This window comes from Panthera onca, chromosome C2, assembly GCF_046562875.1.
Source record: "Panthera onca isolate mPanOnc1 chromosome C2, mPanOnc1 haplotype 2, whole genome shotgun sequence".
In the NCBI taxonomy this organism is placed as follows: domain Eukaryota; kingdom Metazoa; phylum Chordata; class Mammalia; order Carnivora; family Felidae; genus Panthera; species Panthera onca.
This window is the reverse complement of record NC_138347.1, coordinates 3,163,537-3,178,531: the sequence shown is the minus strand read 5'-3', so window position 1 is coordinate 3,178,531 and position 14,995 is coordinate 3,163,537. Positions and strand designations below refer to the sequence as shown.

Below are 14,995 nucleotides of genomic sequence, written 5' to 3'. Positions count from 1 at the left end.
CGTCTTCTGATCTTTCCAGCTGGTTCTTCCCCGGGGCTTGATTGTCTTCTGCCGGCCGTGCGGACCTCCCTCCACCGAACGGACGAGCCGGGCTGTCCACAGATGTGCCGGCCTCGCGGTTGGGACGGGCCCCTCGCAGCGGGCTGTGCATCGCGCTTCGTTCTGTTTCTTGAGGGCCGGCGTGTGCATTTGAAGCTTCATCGTTTGGGTTTTGATATGCGGTGGCCTTAGGTTTAAGTAATTTATATTTTCAGTTCTTGTTTTGTCTTTTAATCCAAATTACTTAGGATTAGTATTAGAGTTCGCTCCCTCCTTCCGGCCTTGGAAAAGGCAGTGCCTGTGTATTGGGGGAGAAGTTCAAGCAAGACTTGCCAGTGACCAGTAAGTTTCTGCCCCGTCTTGGCTTCTGATCTTCTCCAGAAAGCGTCCTTATCACCAGTCTCCCGTATATGCTCCCAGCGCATCTGTGACATGACGTGACGTACTGTGCGGGGGGCAAGGACGGATGAGTGAATCTCTTTAAAAGCGTTTCCCACATTCTACCGCCCGACACTGTCTCCCGCTGCCGTCGTCACTTGTCGCTGCTCCTGGAGACCTTCAGGGACGAGCGTGTGAGCCCCCTGGGCTGCTGGGGACCAGCGTGTCCCAGGGTCCTCCTTGTTCCCCTTGTCACACGGTCTCCCCGACTGCGACCCTGGCCCCTTGCCTTTGTCTCCTTGCTCCTCGTCTTGTCCCTTGTCCTGCGTCCTGGTCTCCTGTTCCCTTGCGGCTCCTGCTTCTGCCCTGCACACCCGCGTCCGTATAGCCCCTTACGGACCGCCTGCAGACCAGGAACTTGCGCCGCGTATTAGCGGAGGAGGGTGTGACGTCTCCTAACCCCTGGCGATCGTCCCAGAGACTCGCGTGGGGGCCCCGACACGAGGTCAGAGGAGCGAACGGCACCCGGCTGGGTCACGAAGCGTCTCCCTGGGCGGGCGCTAATCTGAACGTTCTGCCGCAGGAGCCGTCGTGACGATCACCACGCCCGTGAGCATGAACGTGGACAGCCTGCAGTCTCTGTCCTCGGACGGCGCCACCCTGGCGGTACAGCAGGTCATGATGGCGGAGCAGAGCGAGGACGAGTCTGTGGACAGCACGGGGGACAGCGGGGCCGCGCTCGCCCCCACCCACATCAGCGGGCTGGTCCTGGAGAACAGTGACTCCCTGCAGTAGGGCCGGCACAGCCCAGAACCGCGGGGCGGGCCTGACTTTTTACAGTTTGCACAGCAAACATTTTACACACTTTTATTTCTGACATGTTTTATACGTAGATGGAGAAGAATGCACTTTTGTATTTCATAGTGAGCTTCGAGAGCGCCCTCGCGGGCGCGGCGACTTTCCGGTGTGCGTGTGTGTGCGTGTGTGCGTGCGCGGGTTTTTAAGGAGATTCTTTAAAGGTTTAACGCTAAAAATGTGATGAATGACAGACACCCCCGTGAGCCCCTAATTAGTTAAGGAATAGTGCTGCCATTTTCTAGAAAATTATGCAGTTTTAATTTCGTTCTGTGGTCGAAGCAGGTCCCGGTGGGCTGATTGATTTGTGTCGCCCACGGATTGGAGAGAAGCTTCTGCACCTTAAAACTGCCAGTGCGAGGTAGACGCCCACGGCAACAAAGTGCGTGTGGCCCGTGGTGAGCGTGCTCTGGTGGACATACGCCGAGGTCCCCACGGACTTGGTGAGCCTGTTTCATTTGCTATATATGAAAAGAAACTCCTATTTTTACCTTGCTGGAATTATTGGATAAAAAGCTATTTTTATAAATTCGCTATGAATTGGATTATGACTATATTGAGGATAAAATTTCTAGAGAAGAAACACACGTGCTTACTATTTCAATTTGGAATGTTCTGAACTGACCAAATTTAGTGAACCTGCCCAAAGGTAGCTAGCATTCCACGGTTCTCCACCGTCCCGGGGGAGTGATTGACATGTAGCACCGTAGAAGAAACAAGTGTCTAATGAAATTTTGACGCCTCCAGACTTCAGTGTATGTGTAAAAGCTCAGATTGCCTTTCACACTTGATCTGAACCTGTATCTAAAGGTGTTTGCTAAATAGGACTTAGGTGAGTTAAGTGAGGTGGTAACCAGTAGTCCGAAGCTGTGACCACACACGTCAGTCTAATTTAAACTCGACTACAGTTAAATGGTTACTGCGCCAGTTAGCTGTGTATTGTTTTAGAAGTTTTTAGTCAGCCCTATGTTATGCATAGAATGTTTATTATAAACTAATATAAGATGTCCTCTGTGCCACCAGCCCAGAGTGAGACCCAGTAACCAGCACCCGCGCTGTTACGCAATTAACACGTCCCCAAAGCGACACAGCTCCCCGGGCGGGCTCTCCGGCCTCAGCTCACACGCGTCTGCCGTCGGTCCCGGGGTCAGTATTTTCTCCCTGTACGTCGTCGCTTTGGGATTCCCGGGCCCCCACCCCCACCCCCAACCCCGACTTGATCACATGAGGTTTGGAGTAATTTTAGGACTTCCGTTTCCCGGCGACAAGGCAGACCAAAAGAGTAGACTGGGTTTTGTTGCCTTTGTTTTCATTTATTTGCAAGTGGGGCTTTTGCTCAGAAGACAAGCCACCTTGTCTCATCAAGCCTTTGTGTCGTCTTAAAGGGGACGCCCAGTGTTCGTGTTTCTAAAAGGTGGTTTGGTGTTTGGGAAGGTCGCCAGTTCTGGAGATTCAACAGCTGTCATTAGTTACGGACCAAGGTTACATTGCAGGATATCTGGAGCTGGGGCAGATTTTTTCTGGAACTGATCCCCACCCCCCCCCCAAAATTGGTTAATTACAGTTAATCACAGAAGACTTATTTCCTAGGTAACTTAGGAGGTGGTAAGAAATACATAGAATTTTCTTTGAAAAATACTTCAGGAGCTTTAAAAGAAAAAGCGGAGTAAACTCTTTTGCAGTGAGAACAACACTTTTAAGCAACAGTTGCGTTCCTTATTTATAAACAATTTGTAACATTTTCAGTAAGCCTACACAAGTTTCGTAGATCATTTTAACTTGACCTAAATCGAACTTGGTTGGACTTCTTGAAACCAGGAGCTGTGGACACCAGCCAGCCACCTTCCTCCCCCCCCAGTCCCTCTAGTTGCCCGCTCTTTGGGTGCATGTGGACTCACAGGCAGGTCACTGCTCCCCCCCCCCCCCCCCCCCCCCCCCCCCCCGCCGCCCCAGGGGTCACGTTCACTGAGCTGCGGGAGCCTGTTAGTCGAGGGCTGCACAGACTGCCCGTCCGGAGACAGACGGGGGCCGTGCGGGGTCCCGCTGCCCTCGCTGGCCCGAGATCGGCCTTCCGTGCCCGGTGACGCACCGCGCTCCCTGCGGCTGAAGCCGGTTTCCTCAGGCTCGAAGTTCTTACCGGGTTCGGAGGACTAGGATAAGCCGTCCAGAGACAGGGCGCTCGTGGACAGGCCCGAGCTTCCCCCCCACTCTCCCCGCAAATAACCGAGGTGCTCGGAGACGACCTTGGCGTGGCAAGCCGTTTCGGTTCATAAAACCGCTGCCCGGCGTGTCTGTCGTCGGTTTGCATTTTATAAACCCCCATCTTCCAGCCCTCGGACCTTCAAGAGAACCTTTGAAAATGGGACTCCCTCGAGCGTTCATTTTCACGGAGCAGATTCGATCCTGACTTCCCGCCAGAAGGACGCTCCGGATGTGTCCCCAGACCCAGAGTAAGAATGTCGTTACCCGTCCCGCGGCTTCGCCGTCCCCAGACGAGCCGCCGCCGCCGCCGCCGCCGGACCCGGCTTGCCGTTTTCTGGCTGCAGGTAGTGACGTCCGTTTCAGTCTCTGTCCGGGACGCACGGTGGGGCGGCAGGTGGTACCAGAGCGCACCTGCGGGTCGCGGCGGCCTTTTCTGTGCGGCCCTTACCTGTGTGAGCCGGCTCGGGGCCCTTGCCTTTTAGACAAACTCGACCCTACCTGGACGGTGGGCAAGGCCCACCTCCGGCGGTTAGGGACGGAAATAACCCAGCAATCTGCCTTTGTTTTAGTTGTGTTCGGTCTACGAACTGACAATCTTTAAAATGTGAATACTGTAACAATATGTTTTCTTGGATTGTTGTCTCGAAAGGGGATTTTTGTGAAGCAATTGATTTATCAAAGCAGAAAAATTAAAAATAGAAACATGCTTCGTGGATGTGTTATTTTGTAAAGCTGGGGTCACCGTGAGCTGTTTTTCCATTTTAAGGAAAACATTCAAACTGTTGACAGGTTTTGCTGGTGACGCGGGGCTCGTAGCGACCCCTGCACGTTGTTGGAAAAGGAGGATTGCACTGGAGCACTCAGGGCCATTTGCGTTTTCTGGAATCTTCTTCAACTGCTCACTTCCATTAGTTGTTGGCGTTCCGGGAAAGAATTGGAAAGCTTTTGTTTGTTTTTTGCTGTGGTCTATCATAAATGTAATTATTTTGACGGTAATGGGAAAATGCTTCGTCGGTGACGTAGCGCGTGTTGTGGAATGACCCACGGCCGCTCCTGGACACGTCGAAGCGCCACATTAAAGCCTTTTCAGCGAGGTTTCTTCTTCGTAGGCCAGTGTGTTTGAACTCCCCCCACACTGTTTCTGCTTAGAGGCTAAGGTCAGCAGACTCAAGTATTTTTAAAAAGTGCATCTCATCGCAAGCCTTGCGGGTGACTCGACGAGCCGGCTCTGAAGTCTGTCGTTTTAGGAAACGTTCTGAGCAATTTGATGGCAAGTCGAGCCCCTGTGTGCTCTCTCCGGCTCCACTAGGTCAGAGGTGAGAGGCGGACATGAATTGTTAACCAGGTGAGACCTTGGCCCCGTCCTTGACGCCTTGAGGGGTTCAAGGGCTTTGTTGGTAAAAGGAAGAGATTGGTTTATAAGGTTTATTCTAGCTCAAAAATTAACATTTATTTTCCTCCGAGGTTTTATTTAAATCCAAGTTAGTTAACATACTCTGCAGTCTTGGCTTCAGGAAGAGAACCCAGTGGTTCTTCACTTCCATACGAAACCCGGTGCTCATGCCAACAGGTGCCTCCTTAACGCCCGTCACCCATCTAGCCCCTCTGCCCACCCACCTCCCCTCCTGTCGAAAATGTTGTAACTAATAAAATCCTATCCGTCTGTCTGGAGAGATGAGTAAGTGAGTGATGACGTGGCGAATCCTGAAAATAAGAGACCTGTTTGGATCAATGTTTGCATTCGGTTATTCTCTGCAGAGGTCATTACGTTCTGCGCATGGTGTTTGGCCCGAGTGCTGTGCTCTAGACGTTCTGAGAAGCAGTTCTCAGCGGCAATTACTTTTGCCCTTTTACAACAGGCCCTGCCGTCCTCACTAAGGCCTAGGATCTCCGAACCGTTTTTACGCTCGAGTTTGCAAAGCTGCAGAGCAGAGCCGTCGAGGCACGTGGGACCGGGAGACAGAGGACCCCAGGCAGGCGGTGGGCCCGGGGCTGCCTTCCGGGGCGCCCACCGGCCTGGTCCCGCCCCCTGTCCCCAGGCCCAGGCCCAGCCGCCCAAGGAGGCGGCCCGCCTGCTCTCAGCTAAGGCCTGCCTGGGGTGGCGCGCTGGACCGACCGGTATTTTCCACACAGACGGCATTTAGGAGGCAGGATCTTGCACAGGTGGTTCCGTGTCCCGCATTGTCATTTAAATGAACCCAGGACGTCAGCCTGCAAAAGCCGGTGGTGACTTTAATATGAACGAGGAATTCTTAAGTTGCAGTGTGGTTGAAAAGGCACGTGTTAAAGATGTCGATGGCTTTAGTTGCTTAGACGTTTTTAGAGAATGGCGTGTAGAAAGAAATCAGGTAGGTTTTAAAATATTTTGCTTTACGTCACCTCAGTTTCCTCTGATACTAACACGGCGGTCATGTCAGAAAGAAGCGGTGAGGCCTGTAACCGTTTACGCTCGCTGCCAGTGTAGACCCGAGCTCTCGAGACCAGAGTTCTGTTAGACACGGCTGGAGCTGGAGGCAGAGCAGCCACGGAAGGAGTGTTTCTAGAAGGAGAAGTTGAGCGTGTGGAGGACGATGGGCTGGGCCCCCAGGAGGTCGCTGATCAGGGCAGGTGGAGAGAAGTGGGGGGAGGGCCGACGCCAGCGGTCCGGGGGCCGCGGGGGGACGGCGCTGGGTCGGTGGGACATGATGAGGGGCGTCTTTCTCACCTCGTGGGAAGCCTTTTAAGACCCCAGACACGTAAATGGCCCAGTGGGTTTGGCCGGATCCAGAGGAAGCGTTTGTGTCAGGGAAGGACGCTGTGCACTGAGCAGGTGGGAATCTGAGAGAAGCGTTTTTCTTTTCTAACATCGACAACCAACGGGGAGTCCGCGTTTACGTTTGAGGGGAGAGTCCTGCAAGTCAAAACGAAGAGGCCTGGCAACCCAGAGCAGGGCAGGGGACGTCGTGGGCAGGTCCCCGAAGGGCCAGTGTGAACACTGCCCAGCCCGCCGGTGGCTCACCATAGTCAGGGATCTAGGGCTTGAAGCTGCTCCGTCTCGGAAATGGGGGCCTGTGGCCTGGGGGTAGGACCCTCCTCACCGGGACCGCCGTCGCGGGGTCCTCCCGGTGTGCGCCGTCCCACAGGCCCGGCCGGGGGGCCGCGACAGGGTCCCCTGAGGGCCTCTGCGGAGACATCCTGGGCCCCCGGGCCGGGGAGAGGTGAGGGGTGGTGGGTGCAGGGCTGTAGGCTGATGAGCCAGGTGCGCGTGGCAAGCAGGTGTTCTCGGGTCTGGCTTCGTTGACGAGGGGGTCGGGCCTCCTGACTCGGACGGAAGGCCGCGTGGCGGTGGAGGGGCAGGGGGACCAGGGCGGGTCGTCCTCGGGGCCCGGGAATGGGCCTCCCCCTCTGTCGGGTCGTCCGTGCAGGGCAGGGGGAGTCCAGTTCCGCGGCAGCCTTTCACCCCCACGTCCCTCCAGCCGGCGAGGCCCTGCCCCTGCCCCCGGCACCAGCCCGGGCGAGGCCAGAGGTGGAGGTCCGGGTCCTCCGGGTTCAGCCTCTGCTGCGGGCACGTCCCGGGGCGCAGGGCCCCCCCTTCTCAGCCCTGCCCGCTCGCGCCTCTGCGGCAGGTTGCCTTCCGTCGGGGAACGGTCTTGGGAGGCAGGGGGCCTCGGGCCAGAAGTAGGGCCTTCAGGGGGCGCGGTGGCTCCTCCCCTCGTGGATTAGGGCCTTTGCTCCCTGTGAGGGAAGGGTCGGGCTGGCTGGCGGGTGGGGGTCTCCCCGGGCCCCGCCCTGCCCCCCAGCACCCCTGTGAGCGAACACGGCCTCCCGGGGGGGAGGGGGGGCGGGCCCCTAACGTCCGGGTTTCGTCTTTCCCCTCCCGGTGCTCTGCTGAAGGGGGGCCGCCCCGAAGGGGTTTGTCCCTCTTTGGATCCAGTCACCGGGTAGCCCCACAGCCGCAGCCCCGAGCGCGAGGAGACGTAGGATGCAGTGGGTTACCCGCCGCCCGTGCTGTCAGGCCGACGTTCTCGGGGCCTCTCCGCCTGGAGTGGGAGCAGGGTGGCAACAGGACGGACAGTGAGGTTGGAAGACAGGTCGGGGGTGGGGGGGGGGGAGGCAGAGGCAGGCCTGTCAGGACACGCACGTCCCAAGCCGGGGACGCGGGGCCTTGTCCGAACCCCGTGTGTGTGGTCCGTCGCCAGCTCTCGGGAGGCCCAGCAGTTAACGCCGGGATCGGGAAGGGGAAAACGCGGCTTGCAAACCATCGTTACTTGGGATCGGAGAGGTTGTTTCCCGGTTCGCTGCCCGTCGAGTGGACGTCCTGTAACCGTTTGGATCCTGAATCTTCGCCCGGGAGTGTTCGTTTTCTGCAGTGTTGGGGCCTGGTGGCTGCTTACAGTTTTCCCCAGTGGCCTCGGCGGTATTTCCAGCCCCGCGTGCTCTCCCGGGCCGTTGGCCGTTGAGTGAGACCCTTCTGAGCCTGGGCCAGGTTTTGTTCCCGCCGTGACGTCAGAACTGGGTCACCCAGAGTTGTCTGACCGCGGCCTCCGCGGTTTCCAGCAGCCCTCCCGTCCCTGTGCCCCCCGGCCCTCCCGTCTTGTCAGTGGCCTTGGACGGTCTCTCAGGGTCGTCACACGTGGTTCATCTGCCTTTGCCTTTGCTTAAAGGTGTAAGCTTTTAGTGGAGTAAATACCTGTTTAGAAATGCAACTTTTGGGTCGCCTCGGTGGCTCAGTTAGGTGTCCGACTTCGGCTCTGGTCAGGATCTCACTGATGGTGGGTTCGAGCCCCGCGTCGGGCTCTGTGCTGACAGCTCGGAGCCTGGAGCCGGTTTCGGATGCTGTGTCTCCCTCTCTCTCTGCCCCTCCCCCACTCATGCTGTCTCTTTCTCAAAAATGAATAAATGTTAAAAAAAAATTTTTTTAATGCAACTTTTGATTTTATTCACTAAATTAGAAATACCTGGCACGTATTTGTTACTGTACGTTAAATTCTCACTTAATTTTAAATTTAAAAAATCTAGACGGCTCAAACGATCCTGAGGCCATCAGCTTGCAAACACACTGCCCGCCGAGCTCGCCCACCAGGCAGCACGCAGGATACCTGCTCACCGGTGAGCGTGTGCCCTGGTGGAGCGCCCACGAGCACCCTGCCCGGGTAGCCGGGGGACACGCCGTGCAGCCAGAGCGGGCCTCCCGCTGTAAGGCCAGGTTTCGGGGACCCCAGCGGGCGCCAGGGTGGGTGGTGCCCTGATGGGGCATCGTCTGCTGGCGTCTGCCTCACCCTGCCCGGTCAGCGGGCCAGGCCTCCCTCCTCTCCCCGCTCTCCCAGTGGTTCCGGTAAAGGGTTAAGAGGGATCGGCAGGCCACCCTGGCCGCGCCCGCTGGCTTGTAAAGCTCCTCTGTTCTCCTGACCCCGTGGCCTCTGCTGTAAGAGCCAGGAGCCCGGACACCGTCTCCGGGACCTTGGAAGCCGGGGACTCACCCAATGCAGAGCATTAGCGCACACGTGTCTGTGGGTGGGACTTGTCACGCGTGACCTCCAGACCAGCGAGCTGACCCGAATAACCAAAGCCGGCCTCTGGTGAGGGTGCTGCTCTGGGGAGGCGGTCTGTCCGTGACCAGGCAAAAGTGCTCCTGCATCAGACAGGCACCAAGCCCAAAATGAGGGGCAGCTCCTTGGCTCGGCTCTGGAACGTTCTCCCCTGCTCATCCTGGTCCCTTGGGCCTGTCGTGACTTTGTCGGCACATTTCTGCCCCGGGGCCTTTGCACTGGCTGTGCCTGAAGCCTAAATAGGATTCTTCCCTGCCATCCGCTGCTAGGCAGCCTCATACAACTTTCTGGTCTCAAATGTCCCCTTTCGGTGGGCATCAGCTCAGCCTGCTTCTCCGCTCTCTGCAACCCTTTTCCTGCTTTTTCTTTTCTGTCATTGTAGTAAAATACACATAACATAAATACACCATCTTAACTAAATTTTTAAGCGTACCGTTCTGTGGCGTTAGGTATGTTCACATTGTTGTGCAACCCATCCCCACCGTCCATCTCTAGAACTTTCCGTTTTCCCCAAACTGAAACTCGGTCCCCATTAAATACGCCCGCTCGCCATCCGTCTCCCTTGGCCCCTGATGGCCCCCGTTCTACTTTTCGTGTTTATGGGTCTGACCCTTCTAGGTGCCTCTGTGAGTGTGACTTCCGTGACTGGTTTACTTCATGGAGCACAATGTCCTCAAGGTTCGTCCCCATATCGTGTGTCAGAAGGTCCTTCCCTCTTAAGGTTGGGTGATATTCCGCCACGTGGATAAACCGCACTCGTTTCACCCTCCAATTTCTCGGCAGCAGGAGTCGGCCCTTGATCCCACCCACCAGGGGGTCCGGTGTGGAGGCCTTTGTGATTCCTGGGCCTGGAGCCGTGTCTGGCGTGAAGGGGTGCTTGGTAACGTCTGCTGGGCGCAGAACGAGCTGTTAGTGTCTCTGTGCTGTCAGGCTGCCCCCTCCCCCCCCCCCCCCCAAGGCTGCTCCGACGTCCCCCTGCCGGGAGTGGCAGAGGCCCATGCCCGGGACAGGGGGAGACACCTGCCCACTTAGGGGTCAGCGGTGGCCAGCACCCCCCACCGTGGGCCTTTTCTCCCCCTGATGGTCACTAATCCAGTAGATCAGGAAGAAGCTTGCTTTTGGCCTGTGTCCCTGAGAACATGAGAAGGCAAGCTGTCAGGCCAGCCTCCCGAGGAGTGAAGTGTCACTGATGGTATCTTAAGCCAAGGCGACAAAACCCAGGAAGAGGCTACTTCCAGCACCTGCCGGGCCATCGTGGAGGACAGCCGGCCCCTCCTCCCACAGGCTGGGCTCCGGGAATCCAGCGTGCACCCAGCTGTGACAGAAGGGCCGAGAATACGGCCACCCCCAGGCGGCCATGGGGGAAACGTCCCCTCTCCGGGCTTCTTGCTGGAAGAGACGCAGTCGTGGCTCATTCAGCAAGAAGGAAACTGCCAGGAAGGCCAGACTCCGGCGGTGCCGAAGCCGGAGGACCCGGCTCAGGCTGGCCGCCAGTCCACAGCTGGTCGCACCAGGAAGGGGGCGGAAGGCGCTCGGCCGCCCCCACCCGTGGACGTGGCTGCGCTGCCCCCACGCACCGGCCCAGGTCCTGCAGGGGCTCCGGGTGGTGCGTCCGATGCCGAGCTCGCCAGGTGCCCACACGTAGCGGCAAAGCGGCTACAGGAGAGCGATCGGTGCTCCCTGGTCTGCAGCTCGGAAGGCGGCCTCTGTCTCCCACCGGGAGAGACACCAGAGACCAGGCGAACCACGCCTGCTGGGCACGGCCCGGAGTGACCGTGGGAGGAAGGGGCCTGCCGGCCGTGCGGGGCGGATCCCGGGTTAGGACCCGAGGAGCTCCATCGGCTCGCTCGCCGGGACACTAGTGTCCGAGGCACATCTGTCACTTCGGGGGTTCCAGCAGAAAGTGAGCCCTCGGTGGGGGGGGGGGGGGTCAGCATTCACGTTTGATTTTTCTTTCTCCTTAGGACTAGCCGCCCCCACTGCCATTTTAAGCTGGGCCCGCGGCCGACTACAGACCCCATACGCCAGCTTCCCTGCAGCCAGGCGTGGCCGTGCCCGAGTCTGGTCCAGTCGGCACGGCAGCCGCCTGTGCTGACCCCTGCCGGCCGTGCCCGGCGCGAGGGGCTTCCTGCCACAGCCCCGCTGAGCGTGGCCCCTCCCTGCTCAGGCCCAGGGTTGCAGGTAGGAGCCTTCCTCTTAGAGACAAGGTGTGGACGACAAGGGAACTGTGTCCAGCGGCACCCGGGCTGCTCTGTGCCAGAGGCTGTGGGGATGGGGGCGGGGGGGGAAGCATGCCAGCCAACCGGAGGCTTGTTGTGGAAGGCCCGCTGCTCCACGGGGGACGGCCCCAGAGGAGCAGCATCTGAAGGTGACAGCGGGGACGGCCAGGGACATGCTGGCGGGAGCTCCTGAGCCCACGCCTGCTGCTTACACCACGGCCCTGCCCAGCTGGGAAGCTCATGAAGTTACCCCAAAACCACTGCCTGCGGCCACGGGCACTGCCCACCGGGTCTGCTCCTGGGGCTGGGAAGGAGGGAGGGAGCAGGCCCCTTGGGGCCACAGTCTTTTGCCACCAAGTAGGCAGCAGGGGTAGGCGGGCTCCTGACAAGGTGGAGGGGCCCCCAGGGACGTTTATTCCCACCAGCCTTCCGGTGCAGACCCCAAGTCAGGCCCGGGCTGGGGCGGACGGCGGAGGGGAGGCTCTGGGCTCCACGCCGAGCATCGGCATACGGTCCACTCCGTGGTGTAGGGGACCAGGCTATGAAAGGGTCGTGTTAAAAACCGTTCAATACCAGCACTGTTGGGGGAAAAGTAAACCGGCCCGTCTGGGAATCTTGTGATCCTTCAGAACGGGCCACCAGACAGGGCTGTCTTCTCCTCCCGCTCCTTGGCCCACAGAGGCCTAATACGGCCACTGTTGAGTTTCAGAAATACGAGCAAGATATTTTCCCTGTGGTCCAGAAACTGGATTTACCAGCTTTGTGTAAAAAGATTATTTTTTTTAACCAGTTATGCACAGATACGAGTCAAACAGTTCTAGGTGATGACTTAGAACGAAAAGAGCGGGTCCCAGAGCCTTCCTGGCCACCCAGAGGTTCGGTGCCTCCAGCGGCCGCTCGTGGGATCTGCCCGCAGATTTCCAAAGCCTTCATGGTGCTGCTCATTTAACTGGTGACATCGGAAGGTGAAGCTTACGTGCCCTGCCCCCAGTACAACTGTCCTTTCTATGTAGTTTGTAACTTCTGGATAGATTGATGTTCAGGCTTTCATGACCTCAATTAAGCTGCCTTCCCTCCTAGCTTAGTTGCATCCTGCACTGTGATTGAATTTCTTCCACGGCCGACCCGTGGACACAGGTTTAAACTGCGCAGAGCCACTCACGCGTGGATGTTTCTCCACAGTCTCGTACCGTAAATACCGTAAATGTATCTTCTCCTCCTGCTGTTCTAGCGTCTTCCCTCTAGCTTCGTCTGCTGTGAGAATACAGTATTTACGGTATTTGCGTGCCCAGCAGAATACACATAAGAATACAGCGTATTTAACGTATCACCAGCCAGTGATGCAGGAGGAAGGCAGCAACTGGGCGGGAGGAGGCTGCCCACAGTTAAGTTTCTGAGGAACAAAAGTGACAGAATTTCTACTTCAGGGGGAGAAGGGCTGGCATCCCTGACCTCTGTGCTGCTCAAGGGTCAGCTGTCCAGCCTTCATTCACACAGTCTTTTTGTGGTGTTTGCTAGGTACTAATGTAACCCCGCTTTCTACCTACCAGGCCTGTGACTCGAGTGTGTATAGGCCTGTGACGTCCCCTCCCCCTCTGAGCATCGCCGGGAGCCCTCTGTCCTGCTGCATCCCATGGCTGCCCAGCCCTTTGCCAGGGACCTGCCTTCCCACCGTTCTGGGGGTGCCCTTCAGGATCCTGTCGGGCAGAGCACATCTTCCAGTGCTTTCTGGGGCCAGGAGGCCAGTTTGCTGTTACAGGAGAGCGTGGCCTGCCTGCCTTCCTGTTCCAGATGTTTTCAGGCTCTGCCCCCTCGCCTCCCAGCCTCCACCTGCTAGCGATCAAGTCAGACGCTTTTCTCATTCCCGAGGCTCTGGGTAAGCTGGGTTTCCCCACCCACCTCCGGAAGCTGCTTTTGGATCCTGTCCTTGGTGATCTAGCATTGCACAGTGATGTCCCGTATGGGTCTTTCCCTGTCCCCTGTGGGTGGATCCTCTCAACCTTTTGTTCTGGGACAGCTTTGTGAATTGTTTCACTGGCGATTTCCTTCCCTGTTCCCTGGAACTATTTCTAGTCAAATACTGGAATCCAAGAAGCTCAACGAATTCCAAGCACAAGAACCATGAAGAAAACTATATCAAGATATATCATGATTTCCAAAATACTGAAAAAGAACAAAGCTGGAGGGCTCCACAGTTAGTTCCTGATTTCAAAACTTACTATAAAGCCATAATCATCAAAATAGTGTGGTACTGGCATAAGGAGAGATATAGAGACCAGTAACACGGAGTCCAGAAATGAATACTTATATCTACGGACAACTGATCTTCAACAAGAGCGCAAGACCATTCAATGGGAGACCATGTCTCTTCAACAAACGGGGTATCCACATTTAAAAACAGGACGCCGGATCCCTACCTCACACCATGTATGAAAACTCCAAATGGATCATTGAACATCATTTACCAGGATAACAGCTAAAACCAATAGAAGTCTCAGGAGAAAAGATAGGGGTAAAACTTCATGATCTTGGATTTGGTAATGGGGGTCTTATGTGCCACCAAAGGTACAACAAAAGAAAAAAAAAAAGATAAACTTCATCAAAACTTAAAATATGCACTAAAAGTCATTAGCAAGAAAGGGAAAAGATACTCCACAGAATGGGAAAAAAATCACGTATCTGATAAGGATCTAGAAAATATGAAGAACTCCTACAACTGGACAACAGAAGACAACCCAATTTAAAAATGGGCGAAGAACTCGGATCAGCGTTTCTCCAGACAAGACACACAAATGACCAAAAAGCACATAAAAAGATGCTCAACATCACTGTCACCAGGGAAATGCAAATCAAAACCACTTCCTACCACCACGGTCATGAAGCAAAACAGAACCCCCCCCCCCCCCCCCCCCCCCCCCCCAGAGAACAACAGTGTGGACAAGGACCTGGAGAAACCGGAGTCTCTGTGCACAGCTGGTGGGAATGTGAAATGGCACAACCACTGTGGAACAGTTTAGGGGCTCCTCAAAAAATGAAACAGAATGACCACGTGACCCAGCAAGTTCACTCGTGTGCATATAACCCAAGAATTAAAAACGGGCCTTGAAACAAAATACTTGGACACACATGTTCATGGCAGCACAATTCCTAACAGCTAAGAAGTGGAAACAACCCAAACGTCCATCAGCTGTGGAAAGGACACACAAAACGTGATCCGTGCACACGACGGGGTGTTGTCTGGTCATAAATAGGGATGACGTACTGACAGCTGCTGCAGCGTGGGTGAACTTCAGATGCTGAGTGAAGCCACAGACGGACGAGAGGCCAGACTGTAGGATTCTGTTTATATGGCGCATCCCAAGAGACAAACCCAGGGGGTGGATGTGGGGGGGAGTGGGGGGTGCGAAGTGCATGGGACTTGGCTACCCGAGGCGGTGGCTGCACGACACTGAGAACATACACTTTTTAAGGTTTTTTTTTTAATGTTATTTTTGAGAGAGCACAAGCAGGGGAGGGGCAGAGAGAGAGAGAGGGAGACACAGAATCCGAAGCAGGCTCCAGGCTCTGAGCTGTCAGCACACAGCCCGATGCGGGGCTCGAACCCACAAACCGCGAGATCATGACCTGAGCCGAAGTGGGACACTCAACCGACTGAGCCACCCAGGCGCCCCAAAAACTTACACTTTTAAATCGTTCATTTAAGGTTATGCAAATTTCACCTCAATTAAGAAACCCCGAACACTGAAGTCCCCAGGAGACACCACCTCCGTGTGA

General features: G+C 56.3%; 1 protein-coding gene across 5 annotated transcripts in view; it reads left to right on the top strand.

The window, feature by feature from the left end:
• The window catches only part of PKNOX1 (PBX/knotted 1 homeobox 1), a 59,208-nt gene extending 54,002 nt beyond the window's left edge, over positions 1-5,206 (top strand). For all 5 annotated transcript variants that reach the window (XM_078452726.2, XM_078452727.2, XM_078452723.2 and 2 more), the window contains one exon: positions 1,001-5,206. In XM_078452726.2, coding sequence (XP_078308852.1) covers positions 1,001-1,212 — 212 coding nt within the window. In that variant the 3' untranslated portion in view covers positions 1,213-5,206. The remainder of the gene's footprint in view (positions 1-1,000) is intronic.
• The last annotated feature ends 9,789 nt before the right edge of the window (positions 5,207-14,995 follow it).